Source organism: Zootoca vivipara, chromosome 9 (assembly GCF_965207765.1).
Source record: "Zootoca vivipara chromosome 9, rZooViv2.hap1.1, whole genome shotgun sequence".
NCBI lineage: Eukaryota > Metazoa > Chordata > Lepidosauria > Squamata > Lacertidae > Zootoca > Zootoca vivipara.
The window spans coordinates 21,195,116-21,214,225 of NC_142592.1; the positions used below are offsets into that span (position 1 = coordinate 21,195,116).

Below are 19,110 nucleotides of genomic sequence, written 5' to 3' on the forward strand. Positions count from 1 at the left end.
TTATCCTTGTGACGCTTCTTTATTTAACTCATCCAACCTCATGACACAGAGATCAGGCAACCGTTCTGTGGTGTGGCACTGTAGGTGGTTTCACCTCAACCAGAGTGATTAAAAAACAACAACAGATTTTCATGGTGATTTTTACCAATCTGGAAAGATATTGATCCAGGACAGATGTTGACCCTGGTTGTAACTGCTTGCTCCTGATGTTAGTATATAAAACCATTACTAGAAATTGAGCTGGTAATGTAACAAATGATGCTGAATTTTCTATTCATTCATTTATACCTCCTACTCACAAAAAAATATCAATATATTGTACAGCAGTGTTTCTCAATGTTGGGTTCCCAGCTGTTGTTGGACCTGCATCCCCCATCACTCTTGACTACTGGTCTTGCTAGCTAGGGGTGGTGGGAATTGTAGTCCAGCAACAGCTGGAGACCCAAGGTTGAGAAACACTGTTGTACAGCATAAAATCCTATAAAATAATACAAAATCACAGAAATGAATGGTTCATCTAAAATGACCTTTCTCAACATTGGGTCCTCAGATGTTGGAATACAACTCCTATAATCCCTGGCTAGAAAGCCTGTGGCCAGAGATGATGGGAGTTGTAGTTCAACAACAACTAGGACTCTAAGACTGAAAAAGGCTGATCTAAAAGGAAATTTTATAACTTGAACTCTTGACTTGAAATTCAGCTCTCAAGTCAAGGAAAATGGAGGACATTTTGTCATCAGCATAGGAAGAAATCTGTCACAGTAGGCAGAAGATAAATATATAAATTTTAATTTAACGAGCTGTTCACTATAGATGTGATGTTAGAAGAGAATATTTTTTCCACTGTTACAACCGCCTCAGTCAATTACAGAAGCTAAAATCACATAACAAAAACTGATGGCAGGAAACTCTGAAAGCAATTACATCAATGGCCAAACAATGGTCATTTGCTGTTCTACATTTCACTCGGGCTGCAAAGCATCTGTCAAAACCTGTGAGTACTTTGGAATCCAGTCATTTTCCTAAGTCTCCAGGGGAAGATGTCAACATCTGACTCACCAGTCCACCAGTGACAGAGTTATGGGGCTTAGTGGTTTCAGAAGCTAATGCTCCAACCATTGCAACTGCGTCTTCATAACTCATTAACAGTCCATGCAGACATAAATGCATTGTGACACATTACTTAAGATACAGCCATTTTAGAGCTTGAATTCCAGTGAATTCATGCAAGGGACAAAAAGACTGAAAAAGTTAAGAATGCTGCAAACTCTGAAACAGAGTTTCACATATCAGTGTTGTAAACTGTGGCTCTGATCTAATAGCCAATTAACTGGGAGTAAGGCATTTTGAGCTCAGCATGGCTTTTTTCTGGGTAGACTCGTCTGTATATACATATTTTGCACATATTTATAATAATAAATAATAAAATGAAGCAAAAGGTAAGACTGTTCCACTTGCTTACCATGTTGCCCAACGCCTTGATTATGGATGCAGAGTCCAGAATGGGAAGAGGTTTCCCATCCACCTTTTTGACGAAAGAGACAATTAACAATCTGCAATGAGAAATCTTCAAATGGTTTCCTAACATTAACTTCTCACAGCTGTGGAGGAGACTTGCAAGTGAATATATCCATGGAATATTTCCAGGCTAGCAGGGATTTGCTGTAAGTTAGTTAACCTTAGTTACACGGAGACCTTTTGAGAAGGCAGGCAGGCAGGCAGGCAGGCAGGCAGGCAGAGAGAGAGAGAGAGAGAGAGAGAGAGAGAGAGAGAGAGAGAGAGAGAGAGAGAGAGAGAGAGAGAACTTAATTAACCACTGCATGTCTTTTAGTAATCTGCCTGTGGTAATTCAAAGAGTTCATTGATCTGGAACAGAGGTCAGCTCGTAGGAATGAGTGTGCTGGACTTCTCTGCTGGTGCATTTGATCAAATTATTAGCACTCACAGTGAAGCCCTTTGTAAAGACATGGGATGTGGGGAGATAATTCGTAAAGTCCCCCATTTTTTTCTGTCCGTATAGTATGTGCTGTATTTTAGTGCATATGCTTGATGACAGATTTTTAAAAAGTAATGTATTTGGAATCACACACAGTAATGTGTGTGTTTATGTGTGGGGGTGCACACAAAAATCTTCCCCCAACCCATGCAAAAGCCACCCTTTTAATTCATACCACATTTGAAATTACCTTCCAGTAGTGTAGTATCCTATTTCCATCAACGGTCAGGCAGATATCTCCAAGAAGCCCATGTCAGGCCTGACAGCCCTCATTCATGCCCCCACCCCCACCTGCCCACTCTTTGTTCTGCTGATTTTGGAGACATTGCTAGAGTGGCTAGGGTATGGCGTAACAATGGCATGTAGTGAGCATCTTGAAACATCCCTTCATCTCAACAACTTCATGATGTCCTTAGTTTTACAAAATGAATTTCCCATTGTCGTTTTGCTTGCAAATCCTGCCTTGTATATGAATAGGGTGAACCTGTGACCTGGATTTAGGAACTAAAGTATTACCCATCACAAAAGAATGTCCAGACTGCCCAGGTAATGCAATCAGTGACCATTACCAGGTACCCTGGTAGCCAGGATTTCTGCTGTAGACCGCCTCCTTCTGTGATGTATGCATGATGTTTTAGGGGAGTGGTCTTGGGCTACAGGGTGGGCAATTTCAAAAGTCTATATAAGGGCTTGGGCACCATTGTTCAGGGTTCTCCTCCCTCCTGCGTGTGGTGAGAGGGGACCCTGTTTGAACAGTTCTTGGAATAAAGTTCAGGCTTACTAGCTGCTTTGCTTCTCAATTTACTTTGGTTGGCCTCTGTTATTTCTCCTACCCATAGGGAACCCACTTAAGGACTCTACAGGGGCTCTGGAATACCCCATAAGGGAAAGGGAGCAGTTTTTCTTATAAAAGTTTGAATACCTGCACAGAGGGGTGTGGGTGTGGGTGCGGTTTGCCCCGGGTGTCATCACTGTGGGGGGGGGCGGGGTTGACAAAATTAGTTTTTTAAAATATATACTGTATATATATTGGGCTCACAAAACTTTTTAGGAGTGACGTGGTGGTTTAGGTGCCTGCAGGTTCCACGCTGCCTGAAACGGCAGTGTGGGACTTTTGCCTGCCTCCTGCCTCTCTCTCAGCCGCCCTACAGCTGAGGGGGCAGCGGCCGAGAGGCTCCAAGCATCGGAGGGGCTCACCCCGCCCCCATGGGCAGATTGCCCTGCCCCCACGGGTGGATCACCATGCCCCCATCCGCAGGACATACCCCCACACCAGCCACCCTAGCAGCTAGCTATGCCACTGATTCCTATTTAACTCCATTCTACAAGAGCAGCTGCTGCTTCTTTGAATGCCTCCTTGTTAGAAATAATAATGATAATTAATTAATTAATTAATTTATAATAATAATTTATCATTCATACCCCGCCCATCTGGCTGGGTTTCCCCAGCCACTCTGGGCGGCTTCCAACTGAATATTAAAAACAGTACAGTATCAAACATTAAAACTTCCCTAAATAGGGCCGCCTTCAGTTGTCTTCTAAATGTAAAATAGTTGTTTATTGCCTTGACATCTGCTGGGAGGGCGTTCCACAGGGTGGGTGCCACTACCGAGAAGGCCCTGGGCATCCCTGAGCATGTTCACCAGGCACTATAAGGTTTTTCTTCTTTGCTTCTTTTGGTTGAAGGGTCTTGCAGCAGCCTCTTCCGTAGTAATCACTTGTTGCAGTTGTGATTCACCCTTGTTGGGTGAGCTTTCGTAAGTCCCACCCGTCCCAGTGATGCTACACTAACAATCAGAATAGTACCTTTGTAAAGGGTGGATTTGCTTGTCCACTGTAGAATCACTGGGGCCACACCTTTACACGGTCTGCAACACCTCTTATCACCTCTGTTTGCCAGGTTGGTTTTAAGTTCATTGTAGGAAATAGGTTAACACTAATCTGACTTTCAGTTGTAGACTGTTTGTGCTTGGCAAGGATGAAAAGTGAAAGGGGGGCAGCCTGTTTCCTGCAAAAGTTACTTCTGCCTTTATTCAAGTAAGCCCAACCCAGTGATACTACACTGGACAAGTAAATCTACCCTTCAGTTAAGTACATACAATGGTGCCCTTTATCCTCAAGACAACCCTGTGAGGTAGGTTAAGCTGAGAGATAGTGACTAGCCCAAGGTCACCCAATTTGTTTCAAGTATGAATTTGGGCTTTGGGTTCCCCTGTCCTGGTCTGACAGTATGCTATGCTGATACTTAATGATCCTACATCCCAAATGCAGCCACATCCCACATTTACCCCACTGTTTGCTACTGGCTGCCAGGATAGCTTGAGTGAGAAACAAATCTGCCAGTAGGAATAGCCTGGTAAAGAAAACTGTCAATAAGGCAAAGCTAATACGAATACAGCCTGGAAATAAAAGGATAATGGACCTTCCTGAGCCTTATTCACCTTCCTGGGCCTTAGTCCTGTCACTAGAAGGTGGTCAGTTTAAAATCATACCTAAAAATACTGAAACCTGGGGTTATTTTATCCCTCCACAGATCCTTGGAGGGAGGCTGAAGTGTGCCTGCAGTGATACTTAATGCCTGATTTCCAGTGTAATCAGAAATGGGAGGCTCTGATTCAGTGATTGTCTCTAATTGACAATCTCTGCAAAAGTACATTATGTAACACTTTTTCTGCTCTATAATCTGCATACTCCTAACACCAATGCAAGCAGGCTTTCAAGCACAAAATTAAGGACTTGCTCACAAAAGTAACACTATGTAATTGATGGAAGGAACCTTAGGTTTGTTCTATAATTGGAGATGCTACTCTAATACTAATGAAACATCAGGCTCTTTTTAAGATACAAGTATCTGTGCTGCAAAAAATCTCTAGACTGCCGTGCGATAGGCAAGAGCTCAGATATTCTGCACTGAATACCTTCGTATCCGTGACCTCAACCTCAATTTCTGGAAACAGAAAATGTATAAATTAGGTAGGGTGTCTGTTTTTGTTTTTTGGTCTGTATCATTTGTGCCATTTAAGGGCTTTGTCTCAGAATTTGGAAAGGAGAATAGAAAACTGAAATGTAAGAATAGAGAAAAAGAAAGGTCCTCAAGGTCAGAGAGAGATGGAATGTGATTCGTGGTGCTAGTCAATGACCTGTTTCACTTAGCTCTGGCTTGTTTGTACCACAGGGGTCACTTTGGTCTGTCTCCCTTGCATTTGATGAGAATTTCTGTTTAAAAAGTGCCTTCAGTGAAGAATTGACTCAAAATATATCTGGCCTGGAAGCAATTTTATTTCAAGCAATTACAATGTTTTGCACCCCTGACCAGTGGCTTTTTCCCAGACCTTCAGTTCTGGCAAGTGCTTCATGGGGGCCAGGCCTGTTGGTAGGCATTGCTCCCTGGTATGCTGTTTTCTAGAATAAGGAGCCAACTTTTCTGCTTGTCTGTGTCTTGAGTTCTGACCTGCATCTGAACCCTGACACTAGGGTTGCCATATTTCAACAAGTGGAAATCTGGACATGAAAGTTGTTGAGCTTAGCCCAAAGTTGGTGAGCTTTTTGCAAAAAAATAATAATAATTTTTTTGGAGTTATTTTTAAGGAATTTCCCAGAGATTTCTGTGAATTTCGCCCAGACACTGTTTATGAAAGCCGAATCCCGGATGTATGGCAACCCTAGAGAACACCATACTTTAAAGCTGTGTTATATCTCTTTATATAGTCATGATTTCAGTGTCTGACTTTGGCCTCTAAAATTCAGCAGTGCCCTTTCTGCCTCTTGAACTCCATTCTACATCATTGTTGTGCAGCGCAGTACCCAGTGTAGCCACACAGGTCACACGGGCCTAAAAGTGCCTCTGATGGCTTTTCCCAAAGAATCCTGAGAATTGTAGTTTTTAAGGGTTCAGGGAGTTGTCTGGAGACCCCTCACAGAGCAACAGTTCCCTCCACCCTTTACCAGTAATAGTTCCAAGAATTCTTTGGGGGGGGGGGGAGCCATGGCTGTTTAGAGTGCTATATCAGTGACTTCTCAGGGCACCTTTTCTCTGGCAGTTTCCCAGGTCTGTCTTCTTCTCTCTCTTCCTGGCAGTAGGCAGTACTCAATTATGGGGGGGGGGAGGAGCAATGCTTTAGTTAAACTTTCCAATGAGATTACGAGGTCAACAGATGTGCAAAAGCTCTCTTATTTTCAGTACATCCAAGCCAGAGACGCTATCTAGCTGCTAACAAGGGAATCTGAACCTTTAAGCAACATTCGGAATCTGAGACGTTGCACTCAATTATTCTGAGAAGATAGCAAAATGATTATACATCTTTTAACAGCAGCCAGAATGGTAATTACTCATAAATGGAAACAGAAGGACCCTCCAACCCTGAGAGAGTGGTTGGCAACTGTCTGGGAGGCAGTGTATATGCTGCAACTCAGAAATATTTTCAGAACTAGAGAAGACAGATAAGAGAATAGAAGCTTCTTTGTAAAATGCTCAATCTTTCTTATGTATTCAAACAGTACATTGCAGGATAAAACGATACTGTTTAAGTGTATTTGGTAAATTGTGAAGCTTCTCATATATTTGGAAGTTTTGTTTTTTGTTTGTTTGTTTTTTCACCCCCAGCAGCCCCCATTGACCAGATGGAGTTTTGGAACATAAGATCAAACAGTATTTATTGATTTTGTGAACTTGTGTTAAACATTTGTATATTCTAGTGTGGCTTGTGAGTTCAAATGTTCCGTGTTTTCAGAATAATAGTAATAATAACATTTGCTTTTTGGTTTTGTCAGAAAAGCTATGAAATTCTACAAGATTTCTTATTGCTAAATTGCTTTTTCAGGATATGAAAAAAGATTCTTGCACTGGTCATCCATATCCTGTAGGTAACATGATATGGATGAAGTTGGGAGGGTTGAAACCACATAATTTCCCTAAGCCTTCAAGACCCTAGCATAAGTGATGATGTCATCACTTTGTACCAGCACAGAGCAGCCTAATAAGAACCTATAGTCCAGATTAAATTTCTGGATATTCTGGAAATTAATCCATTTACTCTGAGTTATATCTGGACCAGATTGTATGTTGGATGGGTGGAGGCTATCCATCATACAGAACACACCCATTCTGGCATTGTGTTTACGTTGATCTTAATTATGCAGCAGTGTATTTTTACACTGGGCTGAATTTCCATTAACTTTTATGAAACAAAAGAAAAGAAATCCCCTAGTTTAATAATTCCATTGCCTTTTGGATGCTTTTCATGTAGTTCAGCTCCCAGAAAGTATAAAGTGGGGTGAGTATCTGTGAACCTCCAGATCTTGCTGGACTAAGAACAAAAGAGCCTGCTGGATCAGACCAATGTCCTATCTAGTCCAGCATCATATTCTCACAGATGCCTACAGGAACCCTGAAGGCAGGACCTGACACACAACAGCATTCTCCCCACTTATGATTCTAAGTAACTGGCATTGAGAGGTGTACTGCCCCAGACAGTGGAGATAGAACACTGACATCATTGCTGGCAGCCACTGATAGACTACAACTCCCAGCATCCCTACAATTGACCATACTAGCTGGGGCTGGTGGGAGTTAGAGTGCACCAGCGCCTGAAATGTCACAGGTTCTTCAACCCTGGTGGAATCTGCACACATATAAAAAACACTGTGAAGAATTTTTTTAAAGAATTGTTTTTAAAAAATTAAGATTTTTTTTAAAAAAGTCTTTTAAAAAAATACATTGAAATTTGCATAACTCACTATTGCCATCTACTTTCATATTAGTATACTGCACTTTACAACACATTTAAAACGTTTTATTTGCAGCTGTGTAGCTGAGTCCCCTGTCTTCACAAAACAGTTGCATTCATTTCCAACTGCGACATATCCTGGAACATGGCCGAGTCACAGTGAAAGACACAGCTTCATAAAAGACAGGAAGTGGGCTTCTTATATATGTCACAGTAGTGCACCAAACAGGAAGTGTAACAGGAAATACTTTGACTCCTCTTTAACACACACACACACACACAAATTAGATCATATTTTCAACTTCATTAACAGGGCAATATGAGGAGGCTTATTTTAGATGGAGCATAAAATTCATTGCATTTGCATAGTGTCACAAAATATGAATCATTTGGGATTTTAGGAATGCGCACTAGTGAAAATGTTTAGGTTCAGAAGGTTTATCGAATTGAAATATGAAAGCAGCCCATCTTGAAATCTGCCATACCAATTTAAGTGTAACATTTCATGGGAACTGGTGTATAAATCCAGCAACAGAAGTGATCTGGTATCAATAGTGTCCATTGTTAACTAACCAAATTATATTCAAGTAATTCAGCACCTGTTTAATCAAGCTACAAAATATTAAATTAGATACAGGCCACTTCAACTCCAGTGATTTGATTATGTAGAAGAGAGAGAGAGAGAGGAGAGAAATTGGTGCATACACATGATTCCTGGGAAATTAAATCATGAGCATTAGCTAGAGATATTCCTTGGGGGTGGTTGGTGTTTATTTGCATAAAATTCTAAACTTCCTGCTTTTTAAAAAAGAAATCCTTCTTAACGGGAAATAGATTAATTCTGAAGAGCTTCAGAGTGATGAAAAAATACAGCCTTGAGTAAATGTAGTCATTTTATGAGAAAATTGTCCTCGCATGCTTAGACTGTTTTAAAGAAATTGCACACAGCTGCCAGGGACCTCTGATCTAAAAGCATATGTAAAAGCTTATGCTTTTAAAACATGACCTCTTAATTGGGGTGCGCAATGTCTGCACTCCAGCCTTCAAGTTAGTTCAGGTATATTAACATCCATAAGAAATCCTGAAACATATAAATACTTACGTTATTTGTGACCCTTTAAAAATGGTATTTCATATTCTAATTGAAAGGATTTTGCCTCTTTCTTATTAGGAACTTTTTGTCATGTTATTTTTCTTTCTTTTAGAGTTTAGCTGAATTGATAGAGATTGTGTTGGCTCCAAGTTTGAGGGGGCTCCTGGGCACAATGGCTTCGGGTGGACCGTACTCCTTTGTTTGTGACTTGAGGACCCGCCACCCGCATAGAGTTAAATAAAACACAAAGACACATTATTTTAGGTTAGTGGGCAAAATAAGGCCACAACTTTATTGGTTACAGTATGTGAGTGGTATTGGCTTAGGCCAGTGTTTCTCAACCAGTGTGCCTCCAGATGTTTTGGGACTACAACTCCCATCATTCCTGACCACTGGTCTTGCTAGCTAGGGATGATGGGAGTTGTAGTCCCAAAACATCTGGCGGCACACTGGTTGAGAAACACTGGCTTAGGCATTGGATAAAAGAATCACTTCGTAACACCACCCCACTCAGTGGGGGGGGGTCATTTGAGGGTTAACAATCAGTGGGAGGAGCTTGTTGGTGCAAATACAACTGAAAGCTTCCCCTGACGTCACCGGGGGTCGTGGCATGGCCCTAGCCACCAGCAAGGCATCGGACAGGATCCACGACTGCCGGATTCCTTTAACGGAATACCCAAAAAGAGGAGGGGTAGGTGATGGCCACACCCTATCCTCCAACACAGTACACATATTCCAGTGCCTAAACGCCAATGCCAGAAAGTTGTGATGAATTGCTACAAAGTAGGTGAAAAAAACACACAAACCAAGAGGCTGGTGCCAGTTTGCCAAATGGATAAAAAATTCCTACCAGCCCCCCTGGGCAACCAACCGAAGTCCATAGCAAGGTCAAAAGCAAAGAAAGATGACCTAAAGGGAGGGAGGGAGGGAGATCCGATGTGAGCAGGAAGCCGACTGGGGACCGAGCGCTGCTGCAGCTGCTTAAATGCAGCTAACTCTGCCCACCAGCCAGCCCCATTGGCTAGCTGAAGGGCTTGGCACGGCAGCAGAGGTAAGCTGAGGCAGGGGGCCGAATATGCCCCCCCCCTGCGGACGCGGGAAACAGCTCCCGCTCACAACCCCTCCCCTCTGTGAGGAGGAGAGGTCTTGTGGGCCTGGCAGGCTTACCTGTTGGTGCAGGTTGCAGCAGGACTTTGAGCAACACTGGGTGTTTGGGTCCAGCTGGCATTTAAACCTCTAGTGCCCCAGAGTTGATACTACAGTAAGGATTAGCAAATATGTCAGTTTCATTTTTTTCTAGTTCTCATTTTTCCAATCTTAAGTTCAGTTTTAAGTCCCCATGGAAATTCATCAACTTTTTAGTGTGTGTGAACAGTGGGACTGGATTTTTTTTAAAAAAGGATGGCTCAGGGTAGGTGTCAGTGTTGGGCCTCCCCAAAGTTCAGGGGCCTAAGCAACTGCTCAGGGATGTCTGATGTTGCATCCAAACCCATAAGGGAAAGTTAAGAGTTCTAGAGAACAATTTGAATGCACTTTCTGGCCTTTTTTATTTTTTTACTGCAGCAGAATATTTTTATGCACACAAAGATGTGTGTAAAATTCTGCTGCAGTGGTAGTAACAATGGTGATACGGGATACACCTGATGGTTACCTCAGGCTGTCATAAAAAGTTGTAGGAACTCAATCCAAATCCTCCATCTAACCCAGGCATCCCCAAACTTCGGCCCTCCAGATGTTTTGGACTACAATTCCCATCTTCCCTGACCACTGGTCCTGTTAGCTAGGGATCATGGGAGTTGTAGGCCAAATCATCTGGAGGGCTGCAGTTTGGGGATGCCTGATCTAACCCTTTTCCAAACCCTCAGGATACATGCTTACATGCTGCCTAATTACCACCATGGGAAACCTCAGGTTAAAGGGTAGAATATAAATGTTTTTATTCTATCTACATTTTCAAGGTATTCCAAGAACTAGCCTTCACATTTTCTGTTCAGCTGAGCAATCAGAAGCAGTGATTGAAGGACCACCTCCTGTCTCAATCATGAATAATTCTTTAGAACAAAATTGTTTTGCTGGTCCTCCAGATTTTCAGGAATACTGCCTAGGCCCTGGATTGGGTCCAGCAGCAGCAGCCAGACAGGTGCTTTCCTCACTATCTCCTTTTCCCAAACTAACTTGTATGTGGCAGTGGAAAGGGATTATGGCACAGTAGTTAATACCCAAACATAACTATGCCACCTATTCCGGTCGAAGTGTTGGCTGGCTTTATGTTGTGAGCAGTGCAGAGCTATTGCTTATTGGTGTTGCCTGCCAAAAGGCTGGCCAGTTTCTAATTCATTTGGTGCCTGGTCAGTTGGTCAGAAGATGTCATGGCTGGATTCAGAGGAGTGGTAGGAGGCACCACCTGAAGAACCCCCAAGGTTCAGAGCCAGGGGCTTAGTGGTGGGGTGACAATGAGTGGCCACAGGAAGAAGACTGGGAGGACGAGGTGTCAGAAGCTGAAGAGGCAACAGGTTTAAGTGAGCAGGAAGGGGCTAGGGCAGAGAGCAGTCCAAAATCAGGCAGGAGAGTGGGGGGCAGGACACAGAGATGATGCAGGCTGCTGAAGAATCCAGGAAGTCTCCCCCTCTTGCTGTGACCAACTCCCCCCCCCACCCCGTCTCCCAGAACATGCAGAGAAATTGAGAGGGTGGAGCAAAGAGACACAAGACGACAGAGCCTTAGAAAGTGGTGGGAAGGTGGGGACCTTCAGTCCTCGCAATTGTGTCATTGGGGCAAGACGTACTGGGAAGAGTTGTTGTGATCACTAGGCCTGCACTGTTTTGGTTTCTTTAAGAGTTCACTGACACTGCTGTTGTTTTTTATTGCTGACCTACTCCTGACTCCGACTCATGACGGAAGACCAGACGAAAACCTATTAATAAACCTAGTTCTTTGTTTGAAGAGAGAGAGAGGGGGGGGGGGAGAGATTGTAGCTCTGGGAATTGAAAACACAGGTTCTCATTACATATGTAATAGTGTACTGACACTTCCCTGCCCCCCAGTTCAGTGATTATGAGGCTTTAACCAGGAAAGAAACATGATATTTCAGCAGTGTTATGTGTGATCTCATGGTGGTGCATAGGAAGCTGCCTTGTGCTGAATCAGGTCATCTAGCTCTGTATTGCCTGCAGTGACGTCAGAGTTCCCAACAGGGTTTTCTCCCAGCTGTATCTGAAACTGACAGGGATTGAACCTGGGACCCTCTACCTTCTTCTCCATTGTGTTGTGTGATGCATACAGAATTATTATTATTATTATTATTATTATTATTATTATTATTATTTTATTTATTTATTTTATTATTTATTATACCCCAGCCACTCTGGGTGGCTTTCAGCAGAATAAAAAAACATAATAAAACGTCAAATATTAAAAACTTCCTGATACAGTTCCCCTATTGGATACCATTTTGATCACAATCCATCCAGAGGGTGATGGGCGAGTGCGTAATCCTTGCAGTGCCTAGTGTGCAGCTTGGTGTGCAAAACATGGTTCCACCTCCACGAACGGAAAACCTGCTGGCAGTTTGAGTTTGCTTTGGCAGGCCTCTTTTGTTCAGCGTTTGGAAGCAGTTCTAGTTCGTGGCCATTGTATTTATGAGCTACTTAGCCTTCGTGGAGGCAGGCGATGCCCCAGTGCACTGTGAATTCTTGAAATCTATAAAAAATAAAACCCATTTGCGAAGAATCACACTTCAGGTAGTTAGTGAAGTCTTGCTAAACCCAATATTTAGACTGTCATTTAGAAGCTAAATATAGGATCAGTTAGAACTGGAAGTTTCTTAGGCAAGGCATGTGGTGCCAAGCTAAAGTATTCCCAGGCAAAGCTGCCCAGAGAGTGCCATGTAACAGGCACATGCAAAAAGGATAGAATCATAAGGATAAAATACTTTCATCTCCCACATAATTTGATTGGAATGAGTTCTGACTATGGCATAATAGGCTATGTAACATATGCATCCCCTGTGGGAAATGAAGAGAAAATTTGCCAATAATAGTCCTCTCACCAGCAAATGGTGCAGCATTAGCGTTTAACTTTTCTATGTCAGAAAAGAAGAAGTGATGGGAAGGTTATGGACGAGAACTCTTAATATTTCTCAGGTTTCGTTTGCTTTATGAAGAGGACACCTTTGGGTTTGCTGTCCTGGGCATTCCAGTACACTCCTGGAAGCCACTTAGACCAGATCATGTACCCAATGCCCCCACAACCACTAGTTCCACTTCCTCTATTTGTTGAATGTCAAGTTCTGAAGGGAGGTTCTAACCGTGTTCACATGGCTGTGATTAGATGCCTCCCAGCAATTGGAAACCCAGTGACACTGGGGCACAGGCAAGATATTAGTGGTGGGGTTTGTATGCATGTTTCATGTTCACCCAAACACTTGGATAGTGGACCCCCCACTTTCAGACACAAAGCAGGAAGAGAAGGGAAGAGGGTGTTTTCAGTTGCAGTGATGCCTTCATGATGTCTCCTCCTCAGAGAAGCAGACCAGATGCCCACTTTGTCATTTTTTGTGGTGGCATTCAAATATGTTTTTATCCTCCCATTTTTTAAAATCACTCTTTATGTTCTTTTAAAACACTGATAGTTTAAATGTGTTGGTCGCCGCTTGACTTTTTAAATACATTTTTGTGCTTGGGGAATAGTTTCGTTTTTGTTTATTGGGCATTATTGATTTTGTTTTGTTTTGCTGTGTGCCACACAGGCATTCTAAGCCCTTGAGATCAGGGGTGGGGAATCTTTTCCAGCCCATGGGCTATATTCCTTCCTGAGAAATCTTTGCATCTCAGTCGTGGGCGGGGCCAGAGAGAAGTGGGCAGAGCAAGGGGTGTGACTCTTTTTTAAATTAAAAAAAAAACATGACTGGCATTCCACATTCCACACACACCTCAATGTAGGCAAGCAAAAGCAGGGGTGGCCTATCCTGTTTTGCCACCTGAGGCAAAATGGGACTGTGCTTTTCCCTCCCCTACCTGCCATGACCCCCACCCCTCATGCCTGCAATCGCAATAATGCCCCTTGGACAAACTCAGCAAGAGCCAGAGTGCTCCACAAAGTGTTGCCATGTGTCTTCTCAGTCCTGGGGGTAAGGAAGAAGAGTGGCAATGCCACAGCTTTGCCCCTCGCATTTTGGTGGTGGCAGTAGTAGGGCAATCAAGGCTCTTGCTCTTCTAATGCTTGAGGCGGGTGGTTCACACTGCCTCATTGGTGAACCAGCTCTGAGCAGGAGGCATTATCACAGCCAGGCAGAGCACATTCCAGCTAGGCAAAAACACTTGGTGGGTGTGGCCTGGGAAGAGATGGGGTGGCTTAGGGGAAGGGTTTAGCCTTGGGCCTCTGGAGAGCTGTGTTGCTGACTCATGCAAGCCCAGTCTGAATCTCCTGAATATTTAAAGTAGAGTTTAAATTTTCCCTTGATGGATTCATATTTTCTAGAGAATAGAACTGCTGAATATTCTTCCATTGCAACTGAGTCAAGCTGCCTTTTGTTTCCTTTTTAAACTAATGAAATGGGAAAGTTTGTTGTAGTGGACTTGCTAGTTTAGTGCGTATTGACCTCAAGCACAGTGCAAAGGGAGGATGTAGAATGAGATAGTGGCTTACCTGTGGGAAGGAAGAAAGGCTTCCATAGAAAGTTTTCAGAAGCACTGGACTTTGCATTTACAATTGTGGAATAGATGTAAACCAACCAAGTTGACACCTATCAATATTTTGACAATGTGAGTCATTATGTATTGGAAACAATGCATTGTTCACAAAGGCTACTGTTTTTAATTAATCAATAGTATTTTATTTTCCATTTGTTTGTTTGTTTATCCATCTATCTATATAATTGAAGAACCAAAGCCTAATATGAAAGTGACTCAGAAACTTACAGTGAGTTCAAGCTGGTAGTTAAAATGTCAAATAACATTGGATGTCCTGTTTATATTTTTTAAAAAATAGGAGCAAACTCTTGAATACATTGAAGTAAGAAATGTTGGTTGCTTCTTCATACTGAATATGCTTAATTACTCTTTTCACCATGTTCTGCCACAGCATTGTTATTTAGTAGGACTTAAATACAATTTAATTGCTAAAACCTGTAAACAGGTTACACAAAATATACATTAAAATTGCTGATAAAATCAGATAGATATAAGATAAGATAAGATATACACGTCACATTTCTGCTGCATGTTGTCCCTAGTTAGCTAACAAGTGATGCAAGCATATCGAAAGCTATGCTTGGGGGCAGCTGCACTAGGAGCAGATGAAGCTGCCTCTGGCGTGTCTTTCAAGAAAATTGAAGGACAGGCTTTGGCACAGCAGGAGGTTCTGCCTTTTGCTGCAGGTACAGAGATCGTGATCCTCCCCCATAAGAAACCATCACAAAAGCTGCTTGCACAGTTGAACAAAGTGAGACAGCCTTTATGTTCAGCAGTTCCATATGTAGTCTGCAGGGCACCGAGGGCTCTGTCTTCAACGAGTCTTTAGAAGGAACTGTTGCAAGTTGTAACCTTTTATGATTCTTTATTTAAGTTGTCAATTTTTATATGGGACAAGCTGTTAAAATTTTATATAGTTTGGTTTTTTATTCCCATTTCACTTTCTTTAGCATCATCACAATTCCCCAGCATCAGTCCTATTTTAGAAGTGCCTCTGCATTTTAGACGGAAGGCTTGCCCAAAATGAATTCACCACATAAGGGGGAGGTTTAATCCCAGCTACAAATCCAGTCCTCTTTCTCAGTTGGTATAACTTGCTCGACACGTTTATGAAGTGCCGTAAGCCCTTCTCTCCCTAAGCTATATCTTCTTGCATATTATTACACCTGTGTTTTGATTGCCTTTTCCAGGTCTCTCTTGGACTTCTACATGCTCGCGCAACCCATATACTCTGGCCTCCAGGGCGCTGGCAGAAGTTGCAGCCCAAGCTTCCTCTGGAACGCCAGCTTCTCCAGGATGAGGAGGAATGACCGTTTCACATCTGGTGGGAAACAAGTTATTAACTCTTGAATTAACTGTAGGAAAGGGGCAAGAACAGCCAATAACAGAACCGCCAAATGTGCATATATATGTGCATGTCTGTAAATCCAAACAGATTAAATTTAATCACATGAAATGGTGTATCCTTTGTTCTGAAGCAATTGTGTCTTGATTTGAAATTTCAGCTTACTGTCAGCTGTACGGCGCTTGAAATGTTTCATCTGTCCCAGTACCACTGTAGATGTGAAATATGTCACACACACCCAATTCCATATTTTATTTTCCAGGAGATTTGATTTTTTTTGGTGGGGGTGGGGGCATGGTGCCAGATCTTAAAATGAATATGGATTGTGAAAACATGAAGTCAATCATATAGTTCATTGTTACTGCCAAGACAGAATAAATCATTTTAACATTTTGGATTGCAGAAGAGTTGTTTGTATTGAATGAATAGCATTTCTAGTCCCAAAAAGCCTGTTATACAATCTGTCATAAAAATAAATAAAACAAAATGCATTTTTCATGAAATGCTTTTCCTTCTTTGTGTGTTATTGATTTCATGATTAAATTGAACATGCTTTTGTTTAGCATTAATGTTTCATATAAATACTTCCGATATATCCAGTTGCTGATAGAATAAATACATTCTAAATTGAAATGCATTGCAACCATACTGTAACAGTCACTTTAATCAGCAGTTAAGTATAATCACAATTGATAATAATTGCTCCATTTCTCTGAGAGTGTATGAAGAAATTTAATTCTATAAATACTTTTTCTGCTACATATAGTGAAACTTTACACTACAATATTATAAATGAAGGAGGATTAAATGATTTTCATTCACAGCTAACATTTACTATTAGACATCATTTCTGTATTTGATTTATGTAAAATCATCATTATTTCTGCAGATATATTTGCCTAACTGAAAAGTAGCATGGCATGTTTGGAACTTTTGCAGTGCAACCCTGCACATGTCTTCTCACAAGTTAGCCCAACAGAGTTCAATGAGATTTACTCGCAGGTAAGGGAATGTAAGTTTGCAACCTTATTCTCAAAAGGTATGGTTGAATCCAGGCTTGGATTGATTTCATTGGCTCTACTCTTGAGTATGACTATGTTTGGATCCAAACATATGTGAGTTGTATCCAATGTTGCTCATACTCTGAGTATTGAAATTCGTAGCCATGACAAACTTAAGTATATTAATTCCAGTGGGTTTACCCTGAGTAAGACTTAGTTGATACAACCCTATGTAAATTAGGTAAAGTTAGCATTTTTCAAATTATTAGTATGCATATTTACATGCTGACGTCTGACAGCACCCTTAAAGTGTGGACCAGTTTATTATTTTTCACTGAGGTTCAGATTACATCTTCTTTATTTAGTTAGATTATTGCTGCCTCACCATTCTCTTGCAGCTGTAATTCTCAGGGTGGCTTGCAAAAATTAAAATGACCAAAGAAATGCAGGAATCAATGAAACATTAAAACTACTATTCAGTGTGATGACTTTTTTGGTACTGTTTTAGGCCATTTCTCTTTTAGAGGATTGCTGAACACCTCTCTCTTTATTCATGACATATTGTTCATTGATTTGGGACAACTGTTCAGAGTACTGTTGCTTTAGTCAGGACACTTTAGCTGTGAATACTCCGCTTTTTCTGTGCTGAGTCTACAGTTGTTTCTGTTACCAAGTTGTCCTGGCAGGGATCACGTTGATCTGAAATTTGTGTAGATTGAACTGATAATGATCAATTTATTTAAAATCTACTTCAGTAGCTATTGGTCCTTCAAGTGCTAATAGAGTTTTTGAAGCATCTGAATGCATGTACAACATATTTTCTTGTAGTATTCAAAAGCTGCACACATAGTTACATCATACATGTACATGATGTAAAACTCATCATGACCATTGTGTGATTTAAAACTCCTAATTGAAGAGTCTGTCAATGTACAGCACCTATGAAACAGTTTTCCTTTGACTATCTAAGCTGAATACATGGAATGATGACTTTAACACTGAGAACCCAAACTTGCTGCCATTGAAATCCCGTGCAAAATACTGTGGGTTTGAAACTGACTTTGGTCAATACAGTTCATTTGTTTTGTGGTTAGCTCCTAGGGTCATCCAAGAAAAGCAGCCATATTTGGGTCACCGAGGGCACGATTGAATAAGTGCTTTTAAGTTTTAGTCCTTCACTACCCTTTTCATACAAAGATCCTCAGAATTCATTCTTAAATATCTGACCCAACCCTGAACTCCTAGCTGTGCTATTAACAAAACATTCTTTGGAGCCTGTGCTACAGCTATGTACCATTATATTGAAAGGAATCATACAGAGGAGCAGAAGGGCATAAAAAGAGTGACCAGTCAATGACACTCACTCTAGCCAGCATTCAGGATTTACCTTTTAAATGGCATTTCATCCTCTGGCCATTCAACCAAGGCTTTCCTGTTACATCCCTCTTTTCTGTACTATGGATGTAAAGGTGGATGTAAAAAGATTTCCATGGTCTCAGTCTTTATGCTACCACAGGCAGCAGTCGAACCAACACTAGGAAAACAATAGTCCTAGGAGACCATCATTTCTAACGTACCGGATTTTCCCAGCATACGTAATCTATAATGCTGGTAAGACTCGCTGAAGTTAGCAGCAAGTTATAACCAACTAGTGGAATTCAGCCCGTTTAAAAACGGGCGCTAGAGCGCGTGTCTCGGCAGAAGCCGGGGCCGCGGCGCCACCTCCTCGGCCAGGACACCATGGGCGCCGCTAGGAAAAGGAGAGGTGTCGGGGCTCAGGTAGCCAAGGGGCGGAAAGGAGGCGGCGGTGGGTGGATCCTCCTCTTCCAGCAGCCAGCCAGAGGCTATGGCGATGCCCGTGAGGAGCCGCGAGGGGCGGCCGGAGCTGCCAGGAGATGGGAGGAGGGGGTCCCACCATTGTCGCGCTCCTGCTGCTGCTGCTGGAGGAGGAGGAGGAGGAGGAGGAGGAAGGAAGGAGCCCGGAGTTCGAGGCGGCCTCCCCGGTGGCCCCCTCGGCTCGACGCCCGCCGCCTCAGCCCGGGCCGCCCTCCTCAGCCCGCCTCCTCCTCAGCTGCACATGGCAGCGGTGACTCTGCCGCTTTCCCGGTGTCTCTGCCGCTTCCCCGGTGTCTCCGGCCCGAGTCCTGGCGCTGCTGCCTGGCCCGAAGGAGCCTCCGCCGGGGCGAAGGCAAGAGAGGCGCTGAGTTGCGGCTCTCTTTCCCCGGCGCCGCTTCCTGCCTTTGCCCCCGGCCCGAGAGG

The 19,110-nt window shown here is 42.6% G+C and overlaps 1 protein-coding gene across 4 annotated transcripts in view; it reads left to right on the forward strand.

Annotated features, from left to right (window-relative positions):
- The window catches only part of IMMP2L (inner mitochondrial membrane peptidase subunit 2), a 463,340-nt gene extending 446,987 nt beyond the window's left edge, over positions 1-16,353 (forward strand). For all 4 annotated transcript variants that reach the window (XM_035127413.3, XM_035127412.3, XM_088652251.1 and 1 more), the window contains exon 6: positions 15,696-16,353. In XM_035127413.3, the coding sequence (XP_034983304.1) occupies positions 15,696-15,815 (120 nt within the window). In that variant the 3' untranslated portion in view covers positions 15,816-16,353. The remainder of the gene's footprint in view (positions 1-15,695) is intronic.
- The last annotated feature ends 2,757 nt before the right edge of the window (positions 16,354-19,110 follow it).